General features: G+C 39.8%; 3 protein-coding genes across 5 annotated transcripts in view; 1 reads left to right on the top strand and 2 right to left on the bottom strand.

Moving 5' to 3' along the window:
* The window catches only part of LOC124059118 (solute carrier organic anion transporter family member 1C1-like), a 29,677-nt gene extending 21,218 nt beyond the window's left edge, over nucleotides 1–8,459 (top strand). For 2 of the 3 annotated variants that reach the window (XM_046388892.1, XM_046388893.1), the window contains exons 9-15: nucleotides 7–171; nucleotides 853–1,048; nucleotides 1,899–2,064; nucleotides 2,619–2,791; nucleotides 4,758–4,822; nucleotides 5,005–5,122; nucleotides 6,243–8,459. In XM_046388892.1, coding sequence (XP_046244848.1) covers nucleotides 7–171; nucleotides 853–1,048; nucleotides 1,899–2,064; nucleotides 2,619–2,791; nucleotides 4,758–4,822; nucleotides 5,005–5,122; nucleotides 6,243–6,480 — 1,121 coding nt within the window. In that variant the 3' untranslated portion in view covers nucleotides 6,481–8,459. Of the gene's footprint in view, nucleotides 1–6; nucleotides 172–852; nucleotides 1,049–1,898; nucleotides 2,065–2,618; nucleotides 2,792–4,757; nucleotides 4,823–5,004; nucleotides 5,496–6,242 lie in introns of those variants that run through there. The other variant, XM_046388894.1, reaches the window with a different exon arrangement.
* A 7-nt stretch (nucleotides 8,460–8,466) lies between these two features.
* On the bottom strand, nucleotides 8,467–15,279 carry dus4l (dihydrouridine synthase 4-like (S. cerevisiae)). Its single transcript, XM_046388985.1, has 13 exons — nucleotides 14,924–15,279; nucleotides 14,718–14,839; nucleotides 14,481–14,598; nucleotides 14,139–14,261; nucleotides 13,550–13,776; nucleotides 13,182–13,444; nucleotides 11,795–11,886; nucleotides 11,522–11,622; nucleotides 11,150–11,297; nucleotides 10,881–11,016; nucleotides 10,165–10,267; nucleotides 9,899–9,999; nucleotides 8,467–9,730 (listed from the first exon to the last, which is right to left on the bottom strand). Exons 1-13 carry the CDS (start codon nucleotides 15,013–15,015, stop codon nucleotides 9,695–9,697), a joined length of 1,662 nt encoding a protein of 553 aa, XP_046244941.1. The 5' UTR covers nucleotides 15,016–15,279; the 3' UTR covers nucleotides 8,467–9,694.
* A 969-nt stretch (nucleotides 15,280–16,248) lies between these two features.
* Nucleotides 16,249–19,177, bottom strand: rflnb (refilin B). The gene is made up of 4 exons (XM_046388896.1): nucleotides 19,053–19,177; nucleotides 18,549–18,910; nucleotides 17,986–18,080; nucleotides 16,249–17,699 (listed from the first exon to the last, which is right to left on the bottom strand). Exons 2-4 carry the CDS (start codon nucleotides 18,747–18,749, stop codon nucleotides 17,381–17,383), a joined length of 615 nt encoding a protein of 204 aa, XP_046244852.1. The 5' UTR covers nucleotides 18,750–18,910; nucleotides 19,053–19,177; the 3' UTR covers nucleotides 16,249–17,380.
* Between the last annotated feature and the right edge of the window lie 60 nt (nucleotides 19,178–19,237).

Below are 19,237 nucleotides of genomic sequence, written 5' to 3'. Positions count from 1 at the left end.
CTACAGACTTTATCCCAACCCTACGAACTCTGCTGGGACACCCTTTGTATTTGATCTACCTGTGTGTGACAATCATCCAGCTGAACTCCCTCATTGGCATGGTCACCTACAAGCCCAAGTACATCGAACAGCACTTCAGGCAGTCTGCCTCAAAGGCCAACTTTCTGATGGGTACGGCACTTGTTACTCTGAACATAAATTATTTGTGTATTACAGTGTTGAAAATCAGACCCAGGGAGGGCTTTTCTGCTTGGTACACATTATATGGGAGAAAGAGCAACATACCCTCTTGAGATGACATGTTTAGAATTCCAAGCCCCCCCCCCAAAATGAAGCAGAAAAACCCCTTTGGAGAGGGGATATTACTTATAAAGAAATGAGAGCTGAGTTGGTTATACTCTTATTCAGCCTAACCACCACAGCTGCAGAGATGTGAGCTTTGTGAATATGAAAAGTGCATATTAAATGAAATATCTAATGAAGTTGATAACATAAGATGAAAGTAACTACGTACAGGCGGTCTCATCAAGGGAGATGCCTGCACAGAACAGATTGGCTGCATATGAAAGAGAATGCATTATTAGTGACCAGAGCTAATGACATGGGTGCAGATAAAAGGCCGTGTTTTCACATTGATGTTCAGTGGAGGTATAAGAAAAGGGGTTTATATAGATGAATAATAAAAAGTAGGGCTCTTTTCTGACCAGGGGAATTTGTATAGTCTTTCCCTCTCAAAATGTATCAGTAGTTTTCTTGCATGTGGTATTAACAAGTGTCAGAAAGGTTTGATGCAATATTAAAATGTATTATCTGTCTTTGTTAAAATCAAGCCTCTGTTCTGCTGCTTCTTAGGCGTGATCAATATCCCTGCCGTTGCGCTGGGGATGTTTTCTGGAGGTCTACTGATGAAGAGGCTGAAGCTGAACATCATGGGAGCAGCAAAGTTTGCCTTTGGCACATCTCTGATCGGTTACATCCTGTCACTGTTCTTCTTTGCAATGAGCTGCGAGAATGCCAAGGTAGCTGGAGTGACACTTTCATACAACAGGTGAGTCATAGGTAGTCATGGTGGCATGTTGGGGCTGCTGTTGTCAAATTAAATTTGTTATTTCAAATCCAGCATGGCACAGTGCAATCACTGATCTAGTGGACATGAAGTGCACCTCATAAGTTTCTACTTCTGGGATCAGTACATTCAAATTCATCTGGTGGAAAGTAACAACAAAATGCAACTCAGCTCATGTTTCATTGAGCAACAAAAAGTGAAACTAAGAGTGAGAATTTGGACTAACATTTAGGCAGAATTGGCACCGAATGGATGCAGGTTTCCATGGGGGCCACAGATGAAAGAGCAGCATGGGAACCACTGAGAGAACAAGCAGCAACATGCAAACCGCTGTTTTAACAATGAGGCAACCAGTAGGTGATCACAAGCTCAAACCCAGACAGAAACAACATGACAGACCAACAACAAAATACACCCTCTGTACCCAGTGCACTGCTGAGTCTGAAAACTGAGGTTCAGCAGCAGAAGCAAGAAGAAGCGACGCTGCAAAGAAAACAGGAGAAAAGCAGTCAGATGGGTGCTGTGTGCTAATTAACCTACACTGAATGTGTTGAAACTGACTCGCACAATACAAACGCAGCACTGCGTGTGGTAAATAAAAAATTCCATTTCCTAATGCTCACCCCAGCCCAGGATGGCACCAACCCTATTTGAAGAAAATTCTAAATAGTAACATGGAATAAAAAACTTTGCCTATGCTACTCCAAGTGTTTTTCAATATATGACTTTAAGAAAGAACGTAACACATTAACATTAAAAGAATTAAAATGAACATCGGTTTCTGCTTCAGCCAACAGTATTTATTTTCTTTCTTTCTTTCTCACCCTTACAGCAAAGATACGATATCTTACGATAAACACTCAGTGTTCACAGCCTGCAACTCCGACTGTTTTTGTTCGGCGAGTGACTGGGACCCAGTCTGTGGAGAGAACGGCATCACGTATGTTTCTCCTTGTCTTGCTGGCTGCACCAGTTCTGCTGGCTCAGGAAAAGACACAGTAAGTTGTTTGGTTCACAACATTGGCGCATGCCTAAAATTGAACACAATGTGTGGTCAGATACACCTCTGTGAAGTTTTGTTGATCAAATGTTAATGTTATTGTGTCTTATAAATAGGAAACAGTGACCAAAGTCTTACAAGGTTTTTTCACTACTGTTGTGTATGCCTGGGCATCAGTTTATTCTCAAGCGAATGGAGTTGACAGTAGCAGCAATTGCAGTCAAAATAAACAAAATGAATAATCTGTCATAAATCTCATTAAACTGAGTAATAAAAGCTTCGGGTGGTGGTGTTTACACATAGACTATGAATGGTGAAAATATCCATTGTTGGTAGTTTTTGTTATTCACTTAAATAGGGCCTTGACTGAGGCTGCTTGCTTTTGTACTCCATTCAGCTTCATGAATATTACTTTTTTTTCAATGGGAGCGTTGCAGACGTGTATGAGTGTTTGTGTACGGTAATACACTGTCTGTATTGCTGTGTTTATATGTGTCTGTGTCCTTCTATACATGGTCATGTGTGTGCGACTGTATGCGCGTGTCTCTCCAGGTCTTCTCTAACTGTAGCTGTGTCGGTGTGCCTGGTAACTTTACGGCCAGTACAGGTCAGTGTCCTCACACGGACGACTGTGATAGGATGTTCCCGTACTTCCTGGCTCTGTCTGTCATCACTTCCTTCATCATCTCCCTTGGAGGGACACCGGGATACATGATTCTTATCAGGTCAGTTTTAAGTAAAATAAAGATAGAATGAAAAAAGTGGTCTGAATGCACTAAATTAAACACACAGTTGCAACACACAGTTTTTTTGGGACCCTTTGGAGCTTTGTTAGCTGGTGTTGGTTGTAGCATCTGTTTTTGTAGCCTATATATGTTGCTGACTGACTTTCAGCTTAATATGACCCATATTTTAGTAGCAGCATTTGCCGGGTGTTCTTCAGTGTCATGTTCTGATTAAGTGATAGTTTTGACAGAATTTGTTATTTTGATTGAGTAGCTTAAAAAATCTTTACTTTCAGTCATTTTTTTCCAGGACCTTACCTGCCTGAGCTGCTTATTTTCTGGAATCATGGGAAGTGTGGAGGTTTTTATTTTGTTAAAAATTTGGGGTGTTTATAGCTGACTTGTCGTTAATGACTGTGTTTGTGTGCCTTTATGTCTGTGAGTTGAACATATAAACAGTGACTTTATCTAGCAAACTGTTAAAAAATAGCCTGTTTCCAATCATATAATTTTGTTGAGGTTTAAATCCACTGATATGATGGTAGTGATTAGGAAGACATGGCCAACTGAGGGACTGAAACTGTGAACACTGAACCCATCTCCATTACCATAATGACAGGCCTTTCTTGATACAGAAGAAATAGGTCTTGGCAATCAGTGTTGTATCTCCTTCACTTGTTTTTCTCTAGGGGACTGTTGGACGATTAGTTGATCTCTCGCAATTGCATCAGTAAAGGGTCAAGTGAAATGACAGCTTTTTCAGTGTTCAGCATTGCACAGAGCTCCTGCTTCAAAAAGCCTAGAGATACGGATAATCAACAAAAATGTTGGAGGAATGTTTTAGCTAACATTCTGTACTGTGTTACTGTACCTCTATTTAAATGATTTCTTAAAAGGAGCATGGTCAAAAACATTGGTAATTTTATCGAATTAATAATCCATGTGACTCATAGTTAGAAGGAGCTCTTTCTGGTTTATTAGCTCAGTTAGCTCCAGGTTAATCTTGCTGGCTGAAGCTGCAGCTACATTTAAACTCCTCCTAAATTACGGTAAATGTTTCCTGACAGATGAGTATATAGAGAAAGTAGTTCATGGACTAGAGGCTGTAAGGGGGTGTTCATTTGATAATGTAGAGGGCTCCCTGCAAACATGCATACTGGAGTACCAGCCCATACACACCACTTTTTGATACACACACAACATAAAAAAAGAAAAAAATAGACATAAACGTATTGACAAAATGCAGACATTTTAAGATTTTACCATAGGCAGTGCACTGGAAGTATACATGTAGTCTATAACCATATATCATGAACCCAACATAGATTCTTCTACATCACAGCACCCTCTGCTGGCTAAGATTCCTCTTAATGCAGAGACATCATCTGCTCAAGAGATCCTTCATAGGTACCAGAAAGCTCACATTACCATTCTAGCATTCTTAACATAAAAAGGCTTTATTGAGAGAGTCTTGAGATGAATGTACACACGAAAACACAAAGACTTACACACACATTCAAGATCTCATATTGGCTGATTATGTTGGAATGCATTGGCCTCAATGGAATGAATTATGTCTGTATGTACTGTCTCTTTTAATGTATTCATTGCAGCAGGAGGAGGCCCTTGGTTAGAATTGACTTAAGGCAATGAGAGCATACATTGTTCAGGCAGAGAACTACTCAAAGTAACCTGTTTAAACTCGCTGTTTCTCACATGCAATTTTTTACAAACGTGTGTAAACCTTTTATTATCATTTAATTATTTTACTGGTCTGTTTTTATGTTGTGGACTTTACTTTGTTGACATTATGTGTTCTTGAATATAGGATTACTGTTTACATTAGTAAAAGGAACTTTATAAAAAACTGATATTGAATGTTCTCTTTTGCACCATAGACAGGGTTGACATATTCTAACACTTTCTGATATTTCCTGAAAAAAGTCTGCAATTTTTCTTCATGCAGGTGCATTAAACCACAGCTAAAATCTTTGGCGTTGGGTTTCCATGCTCTGGCAACACGTACTCTTGGTAAGCCTCCTTTAAAACACGCACCGTATCCCTTTCGAGCATCGCCGAGGGGCTCAGGACTAAGATGCAAACTTTGCTTGTTCAATGTTTAATTGATCAGTGTCAGCAGAATCTGTTGTGTTTCAGTTCTGGATTGTGTGGTTGTGATGATAAATTTTGGCATTATGCTTTTTGTCTTGCAGCAGGGATCCCAGCACCCATCTACTTTGGAGCAATCATTGACACCACATGTCTAAAATGGGGTCAGAAGAGGTGCGGAGGCATAGGAGCCTGTAGAATCTACAACACCACTGCATACAGGTAGCACTCACAGTCAGGCACATGACATTCACGGTGTGTTGGATCTTCCTTTTTCAGCATTGTCGGCTTCATTCATTACTATCATTCTGAGTACCTCGAAGCTGCTACATGTTTGACATTTTTGCGTCAAGATCTGATAGTGTGTCTTTACCCAATACAAAGGTGAATAATACAGCATAACACTACGGGCCCAAATTTAAAATTGAAAATTATGTGATGAGTTGCAGGTCACATTATCAGGTCACATCTGTGTGACTGTCATATGGTTACACAATAATGCATGATTATTCTGACTTTAGATGGATTTGACAAATAAAACAATTTTGCAGTTTGAGGACAATTTTGCAATTTTATTTTAATCTTTTTTTTTAGTTCTGTTACCTGTCTCGTGATAATTTATAAAATTTAAACTTAAAAAGAAAACCTTTGAAAGACTTCTTATAATGTTTTTCAATTGTTCTTTGTTTGCATTCAAGCTAATTTGAGCCACCTTAGGCAGAGCTTGTAATCCTCCATGACCCTGCTGGGGGAAAAGTTGAAACTTGTTAAGAGGTTGCAGGAATTTGCAACAAATTTAAAGACTTCTCAGAGTCATAATTCAGTTGAATCTGAACACACAGACGAGATACATATTTTTAGATTTGGTGTAACTTTTCTATTGTACCGAAACCTGTTGTTACTCACTCTGTAAGTCGCGTTGGATGAAAGCATTTGCTAAATGATGTGTAATGTAGCTTACACATACAGATATCATTGTTCTCCATCAGGAACTAACATCCATAAACCTGTTTAGAAATCGTATAAGGAAGACACTCCTTATAACACCAGAACTCATCTGAGGATCATCATGTTTTTAGGTTTTGTTCAGTGAACTTTACGAGCAGGAACCCTCAGTATCAGACTTTGAAAAGCCCTGCTGCTGTAGACTGTATCTTAATTTTTCTGCAGTACATGTGCAGGTTAACAAGCTTCCTTTGCGATATAAATAGCTTCCGTTTACCTTCAGTGCTTTCTCTCCCTTACTTAGTTTCTCCTCCTCTTCTTCAGTGTGTTGATTAAAAGAAACAAATCCAAAGCCATGACCATTTTAATCATATTTTCTTACATCTTAACTTCTCAGGATAGCATACCTGGGTCTGACTCTCAGCCTGCGGACTATCTCGTTCATTATTTGCATCCCGGGCTTCATTCTGCTCAGTCGACAGCTGAAGAAGGAGGAGAGGAATGGCATCCATGGAGTTCTGGCCAATGGCGGGACAGAGCTGGAGGCACTTAGGAAGGAAGAGTTTGTGATCTCTAATTCTGACCAATCACAGCAAACCTCAGACAACAGCACAGACAGGGAGACACGACTGTGACAGAACCAGCAGAACTGACCTCACACACACACACACACACACACACAGAGAGAGAGAGAGAGAGCAAAGATGAATAAATACAACCAAACACATACATATGTACAGAGTGATACTGTACACATGCACACATTAATAAGATTTGCAGGGAATCACGTCTCATATAAAGCATAAATTCTATATTTGTACTACTGGACCTGTGAGGGCTTTGTAAATTTGACAGAAATTTGATACAACTAAAATATTTCTTGAATGTACATCCCCTCTTTCTTTCCTCCTGATGAACAAAGGTATAACAATATTTTTTTCTGTTTTGATGGTGGCACAAGAGATAAGATGGGAAATGTACTTGTATACACTACAGCAGAAGCAGTAAAACTCTGAAAAAACAGCATTTATGATGCTGGTTCTTTGGATTTTTTTGTTTCTAATTAAGTTTTTCTTCCTGACATCACTGTTCATGAACAGAAAAGGAGAAGTGGCCTTACAAACCAGAGGCACTAAATTTAAACAAAAATATATTATAAATGTGAGGAAAATTAGGCCTTTAAAAAGACAGGAAGTGAGGAGAACCTTTCAGGGCCTTGGCAGTTATTGATTTGACACGTGCCTCATTCACTCAACATTTACCTCTAAATCACAGTGTGTGTGTGTGTGTCATCTGTCTTGTCGAAAGTAGAGGACTTTTGTAATATTTTGAACAGATATCTGAATACAATTTGATTTTATTTTTACATTTCAGACTGAATGTAATTCTTGATACTCATTTAGAGAAAATGTTTCATTTCTGACTGAGTCTTTAAAACATTTGGCTTTTACTTTCAGCTCGAAGTCAGGTCTGATTGTATTGCAGTTTGTGTCGTGTGCTTTCTGGATGTGAACTTGTTCTTTTGGTATTCATGCTCACTAAGAATGGAAATTGTATTTTAGTGACATTTGCTTACCTGTTTGTCTCGTGGAGGCTGCTTTGATTTCATTATGGACATCCAGACAGAGGGAAAAAAAAAAAGTTTTGTCAAGAACGCACAGCACACTTAAGTGTTAGCAAAGTTAAGTGTTCCTAAGTGATCCTGACAGCGATAATTAGAATAAGACTGAATTTGCTCAGAATATCTCAGTGCACCTCAGCAGGCTCTGGTATTGAACAGCCATTTTTGTCTGAAACAGAAGGCTGAGATGAATGCTTGCTCTTGTGGTTGCCATGTGTCGTACCTTGGAAGGGGCAGAATTTGTACTGCTGCGGGATTACTGTATGTTGTTCTGGTGTTTGGGCAAATGATCCCAAGTATCGCCACAGGAAATGTGTATTTGTGTTACTGATGTGTATAAGCTCTGCTTCCATGTTTCCAGCCATTGCTATATGTTATGAGTCATTGGTCAATCTGTTTTTGTAGGTTTATTTTTTGTGTGTTTATTCTTGCACGTGCATTCACTCCTGTGCCAAAACCTACAAACAGGAACATCATGATCTATTCTCAGGTTTTATAAATTTGATCGATGTTATTCTCATAAACAGCTTTATCCCAAAATCAGAACATATTTGTTTGAAATCTATCAAAAATAATGCCTGAAAGTAAAATAAATCAACTAGCTACAGTATCGCAAGACATTTTTTTTTAAAATAACACTTGTGTCTTTTTAATGTATAGCTATTTTTAAGATGTAGTTGCTCAATGGATATGTTGGCATCTTACAATATGTGGTGACTGTATTGTCTATCCAATTCAGGTTCAGTTCCAGGCACAGGTGGACACAAGTATAGAGAGGAGCAGTGAGTGATATTAAGGAAGGAAGTCATTATCTCAACTAATGTAGGGCTTTTGCCTTACGTTGGAGAAATCAGAATGTAAATAATTTTCTTGGATTATTTTTGTAAAATTTAAAAGGATATCTTAAATGTAATACTAAAATAAAACTTTTAATATCCAATCAAATGATGTGTTGGTGGTATTCATTTAAGGTGGCAATTACTCAAAACAAGGCTTGGCATAAAGAAATGTGGCTTTATTACAAAATGTTGTACGTCTAATAAAAAGGCACTTCAAACTGATTTCTGATGTCTGTCTTGAATGGAAATACAACCTTACCACAACTTGAAGGGGCTTATTTTTGCAATTTTATCGAGAAGAACACTGAAGTATGGGATAATTACAATCTCACCTCTTCTTTCACAGTGACAAGGCTTTGTCTAGACAACGGAAATAAAACCATCCATACAGCCCCTTTTCATGACACATACTTCCATTAACCCAAAAATGAACATTTGAAATACACATTGCAGCAAATATCCAAAGATCTGGACCTTCTGTGGCTCAAAAACACACTTAACACGTCTTTTAACCCCTAACTTCGACCATAATTGAATCTGATTTTATTTTAAAATTTATGTAAGATCCTAAGTGGTTGAACCCATTTTCCTAAATCTAATGATAAGGAAAATATTAAGCACTAAATGATGGAAAACTTCAACATTACCATTCACCACCACTACTGAGGTTTAAAAAAAAGTCACCACATCATCCACTGTAATACAACAAAAACGTGAAAACAAACAAGTCTAAGTGCAACTGTACATGCAAACTATATTTGCACAGCCATGCAAGCAAAGACAAAATTTCCATACTGTTGCCAAAGTCAAACTGGGTGTGGCAGATGTCCCTTCTATATACAGGAAGCAAACCGTCTGTATCAAAATACATTCGTGGCTGTATACACAATGACAGAGCGCCCTAAATTCACACAAACCTTATACTCTACACTGTGCATCCCGCTAAAAAGCAATTACAGAAACCTAACACAACATCCATCCTTTGTGCAAATTTCTTAAATATATTAAGTGCTCCGTGACCAGAACTGGGTAGATTGCTGACTGAATTCTCTCCAATTACCTTGCACAATTAATCTGCCTGATAGAGTGTGTACTTGAAAAAGCAATCCTCTTAGTCACGCTGCACCAGGCAGAGACAGGAAACCATTAAATATTACTCACTCCATTTAAACCAGTCTGGTGCCCTCATCAAAATTTGCCTTCATGCATTAAACCGTTACTGATATCAGCCAATGTTTTTAGCTTAAACTAGCCAATCCTGGTTTTGTGATATGCACTGTGACACAGGGTGTTATAAGATGGTGTATGATGGCGTGTGCTGCAGCGGTTCTTTCAGGTTTGGGTTAAGTTGTTGTGTAAAGACTTCAGCCTTTACGGCTTTTACAATCACTAGTTGTCCTTTTTGTTTCCACTATCTTGAAGATTCTGAAAATACAAACAAATGTAAAAAAAAAATGTCAGCTGATATGATACGTATTATGTAAGGCCACATAATTGGATTAGGGCTTTTCTAAACTTTTCTAAAATGTATTTTCTCAAGAACTAATGAAAAAAGATTATCATTATCCTGTGGGAATTCAGAGTTAGTGTCACCTGGAGCTCCTGGTGTTCTTTTAACAGTCTGTCGTACTCCCTGGCGAGACCCTCCATCTGCTTCTTCAATACATCTTCTTCAGACTTGGAGTTCTTCAGGGCTGGAGTGAAATCAAGCACACATCAGCACTGTTTCTAGCTACCAGAAGTGACAGTCTACAGTTCTTATGTCAAATTTCCTGAGGTTAGAATATAAAACTAACAAAAAACCACAAAACCAGACACAAACATTACAGTAGGCAGGTGCACATGTACATGATACTAACCATCTCTCGAGGTCTTCAGTTCTTCTTTCAGTTTCTCCATGTCTTTCCTCAGCAGCTCCATGCCCTCTGCAGTAGCTTTATCACCTTTCCCTTCCATCAGAGTCTGAAATATATGAAATGAAACGAGCCCCAACTACATGAAACACAGCTCCTCAACAATTATGTGCAGCTGCAGTGTAAAATGTTCAGAGTGTGCATTCACATCTAGAGTGGGTTGATGAAGAGATGCAAACCAAGTGCAAGGGTTTGGTGAAAACAGTTCCAAACAGAAGTGATGCAAATGGTGTCTCTAAAGGTGTGCTGCAAAGAGTTCATAAGCTACCCTGTGCAGGTAAAACAGCTCAGTGGCATTACAGGTATCCACAATAAAAAACTGAACCATTAGGTATACCAAACAAAGGCAGCTACAGATGTAGCACTGAACAGTGTTGTAGACAACAGAAGGTACATGGACAAAAGCCTGAGTCTAATCACCCACTGGCCTCACACTTGGACAAGGGAATTTGTTGTCAAAAGACACCAAGTGACCCCATCTCAGATAAGCGAAGGTGTGTTCAACTTCCTATCTGAGTCTAACTGTACACCAGTTAAGTCACAATTAAAGGCAAAAAAGCAACACCTAAAATCTGCCAATAAAACCTTAACTTTTAACCATTTTGTGATTTTTTTTAGTACAGTCTTACCTCATGACATGGGACAACCAATGTGGAGCCTACCTGTTTCAGCAGCTCATTGTCCTCCATGTATTTCTTGGCAGCCTGGTTAGCAGTGTCGGCCTGCGCCTGAAGAGCTGCCGTGGTGGCAGACATTGATGCCAGTTGGTTAATCAAGGTGACAACCCGCTTAATAACCCTGCAGAAAGACCATAATATAACAGGGAAAGGCAAAACACCTAAATTAAGCAATAGATCTTGTCAGCAACTAACCTTCAACCTTCATTACTTATTTAAGTGTGTTTTATGAGTACAAGATAACAAAGACTCACAGCCAGAGGAAGACCGCAAAGCCAGAGATGTAGAGATTCCTCTGGGCTCTGAAAAGCTTCATGTGGAGGTGATCAAACATGTTTGGCTGAAGCTTGGCATCTGTGCCAACCTCTTTGCCTGAATATTTCCTCACCTCACGTACTGCATCTAAAGAAAAAGAAGTCAGCATATAGTAACTAAAAAGAGACACCTTTTCTAATGAGTACCTTTCATGTAGCTCTTAGTCTTAACTCCCTTCCCCCATGTGCTCGCTGCTGATGTTTCAAATTTGAGCAGTTCAAACAAAGGGGCTCCAATTCCAATCTACGGTTTTTTTACCAAGGCTGTGTGAAAGAAAAAAAAACCTGACACACTTGACATTTATAACATACCAAGGAAGAGAACAATCAGTATTATGATCATTGTGAGAAACACTTTGTTCCAGAACCGTGCCACACTGTTCCAGATCCTCAGGTGGAAAATACTCTGCCATCTGCAACCACACACAGACAAGTAATCACAATCACTTAAGAACAGGCAGTATGTAACTGTATGTTCCTGACAGCAATGTGCACCACACCCCTTGCTCTAATTGTACCGCTGTACACAACCATGACGAAGTAATATATAACTCACACAGACACACACAAAATACTGTTACTTACCTCCTGGCTGAGATGAAAGGTAAACAGAAGATGACAAGAATGCCTATCTCAACATAGAGAAAGAGGGCCACAGCAGTCCATTGCAGCGTCATCTCCAGTTAAGTTCTCTGAAGACAACCTACGAAAGACGGACATGAAAGCTTACAGGATAACAAGCAAGACTATATATATGTATATACATATTTTTTTTTATAACAGTTTGGAGGTTCCACTTAGAAAGCAATAAACTGTCGCTAATGATACCTTAACTAAATGCTAATGTTAAAGTTAATCTAACGTGGTCGACTTAGAAAACGCTCCAGCTAGTTAACCACATTTTTAAATACCAATACTGTAAATATCTCAGCTCAAGTCGTAATTCACACACATTACATGCACAACTCACCAGCAAATCAACAAAACACCGACTACGAAACAGTAACTTTAGTTAACGTTCGAAATCAACGACAGCAAAGTTTCTCTGCGTGTTTCCCACTTCCCGTTTCAACGTCGCTGGTTCTGAATACCCGAGTTTCCGCTCCTATTTTCCAAAATAAACCTTAATTTCAAGATTGCGTTGTGTTCTGTTCAACTCGTTATGTGTCAGTGCCTGAACTTTTCCACCGGCATGAAATAATCGAACATTAACTATAACGAAAACATTTGTCAAGTGTTTCACTATTAATTTATAAATGTTTCTTGTTACTTTTATGTACTCGCACTTCCCGTCGTACCTTCAGGACAAATTTTGACTTTACTTTGAAAGTACAGTTGCAATACATCCGGTCTTTCCCCTTCGATCTTTTTAAAAGCGAAATCAAAATTGAACAAGTTGTTTTATCGTTTACTTTGAGTATAAATATTTATTGTGCTGCTAAAAATAGTTACATAAAGAAGTAATCAATGTAGAACATATAACTTATGGAAATTAATCCTTGTGGCAGTATTACATTGTCATTTCCTGTAATTTTCTTGTTCTCTCCTTACTAAAAATACTCAAGAAAACGTTAATTTTAATATCCTTCACATTCAATGACTTGGAGAATATTGCCTTATGTGAAACTTTTATTGATTAAACCCATCTAAAGTCTTGAGGTCTTTGTAGACTTGCATCCAATAGCTTGTCCCATGTTAGATGTGATCATTTCAAGTAACAAAAAGACATAAATAATTGTACTAGTAGAACTTACATGTACTCCTTACTATTTAATGAATTATAGGTAGATATTTGGTTTAAATAGATACATGATTATTATACATGAGTTATTAAGACTTGACTGGTGAAAATATGCTATAATAATAAAGAAAACAGACAGCCATAGAATTATAGCTTTGCAGTTTTATTTGGCATAAAAACAATAATGATGATAAAAACTAAAATCAAGTATATCACATTTCAGTTTGCTCATGTTCGCAGATCATACACTGACCCATATGTGTTCTGAAGGTAATCTATTACAGCTGAGGTGCTGGACAGAGAATTGAACACTTTTCTCTCAGGCTGGGAGCTAACCCTCTCCAGCATGTAGATAAGATGGTGGTGGAAGCAGGTGAATGGAGTGCCCTGCTCTATAGAAATGTCAACCCAGTCCCATATACATTCCAACGGTGTATCCTCATAGCCGGTGAACATGGCAGGGTTAGCAAGCAAACCTCGTGCAGCCATCACACCTAATGAGCAAACAAAAAAACAAGAAACTGGCAAAATTGAAAGAAATACTGTCATTCACGCACCTACCGTAAGTTAATACGTGTGCTTGTTTAAAACAAACCTACCATCAACCCCAGTAAGCTGGTGGGTGGACTCCACATCACGAAGGTACTTTATGTCCCCATTTGCGATTACAGGGATGGAAACGCTGTCTTTGATTGTTTTTATGGCATCATAATGGACTGGCTGGTGGCGTTCTTCGGATGTACGGCCATGAACCGTTATCCAAGACACACCGGCTGCTTGAGCCTTCTGACACAGGTCCACTGTTCGCCTCAGATCCTTGTGAATTCTGAGGGTGAAGTGCAACGTGATAGTAAGGCATCATCCACAGTAATTCTTTTCAGATATAAACAAACAATCTTGATCAAGACTGTTTACATTTTTCCTAATACTGACCAGAAATATGGAATCGGATAATTTCAAGTTAAACAAATAAATTTCACAGTGTAATTCACTTCACCAATCTAATGGTTACACAGTTTCCCAATTAACATAAACCTAGTTTGACAAATCTGTCCTGCAATAGCTTGTTAATTGTCCACCAGCATATACACAGACACTGAGGTATCTGCAGTAGCCCAACATTGGTCGATATATCAGCCTCACAGATTTATCAGTCTAGTGTAATGTCTAACTGATTCAGGGTTTCACCTTATTTTGATGGATGCTGTATAGTTTGGATTGTCCACTTGGTTTCTGACATGTCTGACCATGTCTTTCACAAGTTCTGGCTTGTTGATGAGGCATGCACCATACCCGGCAGACATAGCCCATCTGAAAATGCAACAGCAAAGACAATCACAACCACATGACAATCACATGCAAACCACACCTTTGTATTCTTGTACTGAGTGAACAGGTAGATGGTCCATGTGTAAAACTGCACTTGTTCGGAAGTTGTAAATGTTAGGAATGTTAGAAATGTTATTTTTTACTACAGAGCAATGTGATTGGAGGCCAAAATGTTTCAGGGCCTACTGTTAGCAGCTGCACCTTTGGGGACAGCCACAGTTGAGGTCAACTCCATCTGAGAAAGGTGCTACCACACAGGCTGCATCAGCCAGAGTCTGGGCATCATTGGCAGCAAACTGCACTATCAAGGGCCGGTCATCTAAGAAAGGAAAAGAAAAGGTAAAAAAAGGATGATTGGCATTAAAGTAAGTTAGCCCACAATTAACATGCAGTGCATTACAAGTGCGGGTGTAGCAAAACATTACAGCAGGTACTCACGCTCATTGGTAGTGAATTCACTGTCCCTGGCTTTGACAGACCGCATGAAGTCAGAGGCAACTATCATTGGGGTGAAGCAGATATCACAGTTGTATTTCCTCACCAAGGACCTAAAAGCAAGCCTATGGCAAAAGACGACTTTATTGACAACAGTATGCTACCGAGACATACAATAAAAAATAATTCTACCTACAAATTGCACTTACTTTGAGTATCGAACCATTGGAGCACATATTTTCAAGACTTTTCCCTTTTCAAACATGTCCATGATGCTGGGGTTTCCGTTGGAGGTCTTCATTCTTCAAAAGTGGCACTGTAGCCAGCTAGCATAGCAAGCTAGCAAGCTCAATGTCCAAAGGTAGCGTTTCGTTTGAGCATCGGTTCTGCCGTCTCACATCTATTTCATTGTTCCACAAACGGGGGCAAACTGGACATACATCGTCTAGCACCCATGATGTCGCATAATAACACACAGATTTAGCAAGACTTACGGAACAACATTAACACAACAACATCTCAGTCCACCATGCGCGAAAGAAATGTGGGCGTGTCATTGAGACCTCTGAACCTATACGTCATACAACGACGCGTGTGTTATTTATTTTATTTTTCAAATGAATTCATAAATAGCCATCGAAAATGTGTTTAGTTTAGGTTGTACAAGGCATTATATTTTATACATATATATATATATATATACATATATAAAAATGTTGACAATTGAGTTCGATGTAACAGCTGTACGTCTACGTCACTCCAGCTGCCTTCACGGTCTGTCTGAACAGACTCAGTGGTCATACAATTACAGAGATTATGAACTAGATGTAAAAGTTAACATCTCTGGCTGCTATTGGATGCTTGCTGATATGTATGTATTTACAGTGACTAATAGAAAAATCCCCCCTGATAATACATTTTCTAAAGACTGGGACTGCATTTGTAATACAAACTCTCAGTGTACTGTAGCAACTATGTATGCTGTCATTTTGATACCGGTTCAATTGCATGTTAACTCAATTAATCCAAAAAGTTGAAAATGTGATCTGGTGAACAGAACGCACCTCGGACTGAAATGAAAGCAAGTAATTATAGTATTTCCCTTTCTGGCCACAGGAGGGCATTGGAGCAGCACAAATCACCCTCAAGTATATTTGCCTACCAGATCAATAGCCCATCTATCTATTTAGACCTTTTTAGTGTGGTTGGTTTAGTGGTTTAGTGTGGTTGACTGATGTCTAGATATATTAGCTGCACAGTAAATCATCCACTCAATGGGGTATTTGATTTGTGGCACTCAAACATGAAAGACATTTAAGCACAAATGTCAAGGGCTTCTTTTTTGTGCCAGCATACCTGCCTTTTCCTGGTTAATCAAGGAAAATAATGTCTTGCCAATGTCAAGAAACAGCACATGCCATTCGTGTGGTCAAAGTTTGTTAATGCGTTTGTTACTATACTTTTTTAATATAATGAATAAATCATCATCTTTTAAAAAAAGATAGGGACCACTTTCTTTATAAAAATGCACAAATTGTTGAACTAATGAACACTTTATTTGAAACTGGTAAACAAAAAGTGACTAATATCAAAAAGAAACATCAAAGAGATACATCAATAAGGCGCAAAGGGCAACACAAAAACATCCCTTGCCATAATGGTGGAGAGACCCGTTAAATCAGCTGATAAAAATCTCAGAACCTAAAACTTCAACAGAATAAATACAATTTCAATCAAAATTTCAAAAGTGATAGCAGTGGAATGCAGCTTGTTATTTTCACTAGTAAGCCATTGATATCAAAACTATTATCCATGTCTCAATGAACGCCACACATTCATGATCCATCTATGCTACCTACCATAATCAGTTTGTTTAAGCTTACGCAAGTTCCCTTAATCTACCAACATTTACATAATACGCTGTGAATGGCGGCCACAAACAGTGACCACAGAGAAGGCTTAGTCTGTGCTAATGTGCAGAAACACACAATACCCTGTGAAGAAACAAAACACACATTACATATTTTCACCACAACCTCTGTACAGTGTGGATAAGTTAGTGATTTCTTAGCAAGTGTCCAAACTCCAGCACCACATTTAATTGCCTTTCCTTCCCCTAGTCGCACAAACAGTTTTAAAAGCGCTCTTCTCTAGCATTACAAACAAATTTTTTGAACAGAGACTGATGTCGTTGTTCAAATTTTCAACCGGTCACTCTGCATACTTGATGAGAGAGAGTGAGAGAGTGACAATGCCTTGGGAAAATAAGTCTTCTCCTCATCTCTGTCCAAATGAGTCAATTCAACAGCCAATAAAAACAAATCAAATATGAGCATGTCTCCGGAAACCAACAAGCTGCAAAGTGAAGCATTTAATGAAATGTCCATTCCTGATATGTGGAGATCAGCCATTTGCAGGGATAGAAATATAGCAAGGACTGAATGGATGTCACTCACTTTTTCCATGTCTTGTCATCTCTGATAAATGTGACATTGCAACACAGATGCTTCCTGTACACGATTTTGGAACTGCAGTTAAAAGGATAACAGGCTACAAAAATGTAAAAAGGCAACACAGCAGGTTAGTGGCAGCCAGCCTCAGGGAGCTACAGTATAGGGGCCATGGGAATAACCACCCAGCCACCTGTCTCCTCTTCCCTCCCACCCTCACTGAGGTAGCTCTCTCCTGCCAGCCGCCTCCAGCTCCACACTGGAGAGGAAACGTCTGGATATTCGGTGGCAGTCGTAGCTCAGCTCTGTGGTGTAGACGGCGCTGGTTCGCTTGGGGTAGATGATGGCGGTACTCTTGAAATGCTGCGGCCTATGGCGAGGCTGGAAATCCAGCTGTGTCTTGTAGTGGCGCCAGGTACTGTGGGGCACGGCCATGATGGTCTGTCTGCAGTGTTCAAGGCCCTGACCCCATGGCTTCAGGGCCACGGTCTGGATGAAGTGCCGGTCCGAGTCGTACAGCACGGAGGAGGTGTATCTGTGGAGGAGGGAAAATGTAATGTAATGTAATGTAATGTAAATGTAATGTAATGTAATGTAATTTGCTGCAAAAGTATGGCTTATCCAACGCTTATCCAAAAATACACAATGTAGGATCTAAACCCGTCTGCAGTCTTATTATTTGCTTATACACACTTAGTCCTTGTTGGCCATCTTATATTCAAGCACAAATTCCACATCTTGCATGTCCTTGTGATGTGCCATTTTTTTTGTATATCCTCAGTCCTCCAGCAGGACAACAGGTCACATCAAAGCCAACCCACCTTATTTCCTTTGGTGGTAACGGATCAAGTGCTATGCCTTCCCCAAAGGACAACGGATGGAGCTGCTGGAAAGATCCAGTGGGTAAAGCTGGAACCTGCAAAGCAAATATCAACCCCACAGTCAACACACAAGGAGCTAATATTGTCAGCTCAGTGATGAAGTGACCCACTTCCTTCACCTGGCCTGAACATGCAAGCGAGGTATTGCCAGGAAGTGTTATTGTCAGAGGACTTCCACAATCATTTGGTTTGTTTGACTAAATTTGGCCTGTAAAACAAAGGGCATTGTGTGAATGGCAGACAACAACAATTTCAGAGCTAACTTCCTGTCTGCAGTTATCTCCAGTTCTACCTTTAACTTTTACTTATGCATTTGTGGAGAGCCTCATGAGTGGAATACTAAATTCCTAGTAGTATGCCAAGTCTTCCATATCAAATTGCAAGTAATGGAATATACTGACATTTCAAATACATGTTCAGTTGCAATATGTGCTCGTCTACCCTTCTCCAAACGGAGCTCATACGTTGCTTAATTAACATAGTCAAAAAGTCGTGTTACCTACCAGGGAGCCCCTTCCCTCGTCTTCAGACACCGGGCTCACGCCCCCGGCTTTCTCCGCACACACAGGCAGCAGCCAGGCGCTGGGGCTCGGGCTCGGGGGTAACCCAGAGTCCGGGCTGTCAAGTCCTCTATCAGCCCTGCAGCTCATCATATCCAGTGGATCACCTTCACATACATTTGGCAAGTTCAAGCTGCCAACCATTTCTGGTTAAAAGTTGCAAAACTCCAGCGAGTCAAACGCAGATTACGAAAGAGTTGATTTCTAGAGTGCAGTTCCGTTAAGTGTCCTCGGGTTTAGTTTTGATGCGAAGTCCTCACGGTGTTGCTGCTAACCTCCACCCGGACAGGATGCTCGGCTGGCCGCTGGAAAGATCATCAAAAAGGTGGTAATTCAGTCGTCCTGCCCAGACTTTAAAACCACTTCAAAACAAGATAAGAGAAATCAGTCTTTCGAAAATGTGAAAGCATGACCCAGCTCCACGGTGAGTGTGTGGTCAGAGCTCACCAAGTCCACTTAAGAGCCGAGCAGAGAAGCGATGTGGGGGGAGTCCTGCTGCCCGCGGCTCGCCTTCAAACTCCGTCTCCCTCAAAGGGGCCTTCAGGTCCACAAACACCAGAGAAGGAAACGCCTTTTGAAGCATTTGCAGGCTCCTGATTGGTTGGGGGATAAGCGGCAACCAGAGACGGAGG

Source organism: Scatophagus argus, chromosome 5, assembly GCF_020382885.2.
Source record: "Scatophagus argus isolate fScaArg1 chromosome 5, fScaArg1.pri, whole genome shotgun sequence".
In the NCBI taxonomy this organism is placed as follows: Eukaryota; Metazoa; Chordata; class Actinopteri; family Scatophagidae; genus Scatophagus; species Scatophagus argus.
Note: the sequence above shows the minus strand (reverse complement) of the source record. Positions and strands in the feature narration are given on the sequence as shown.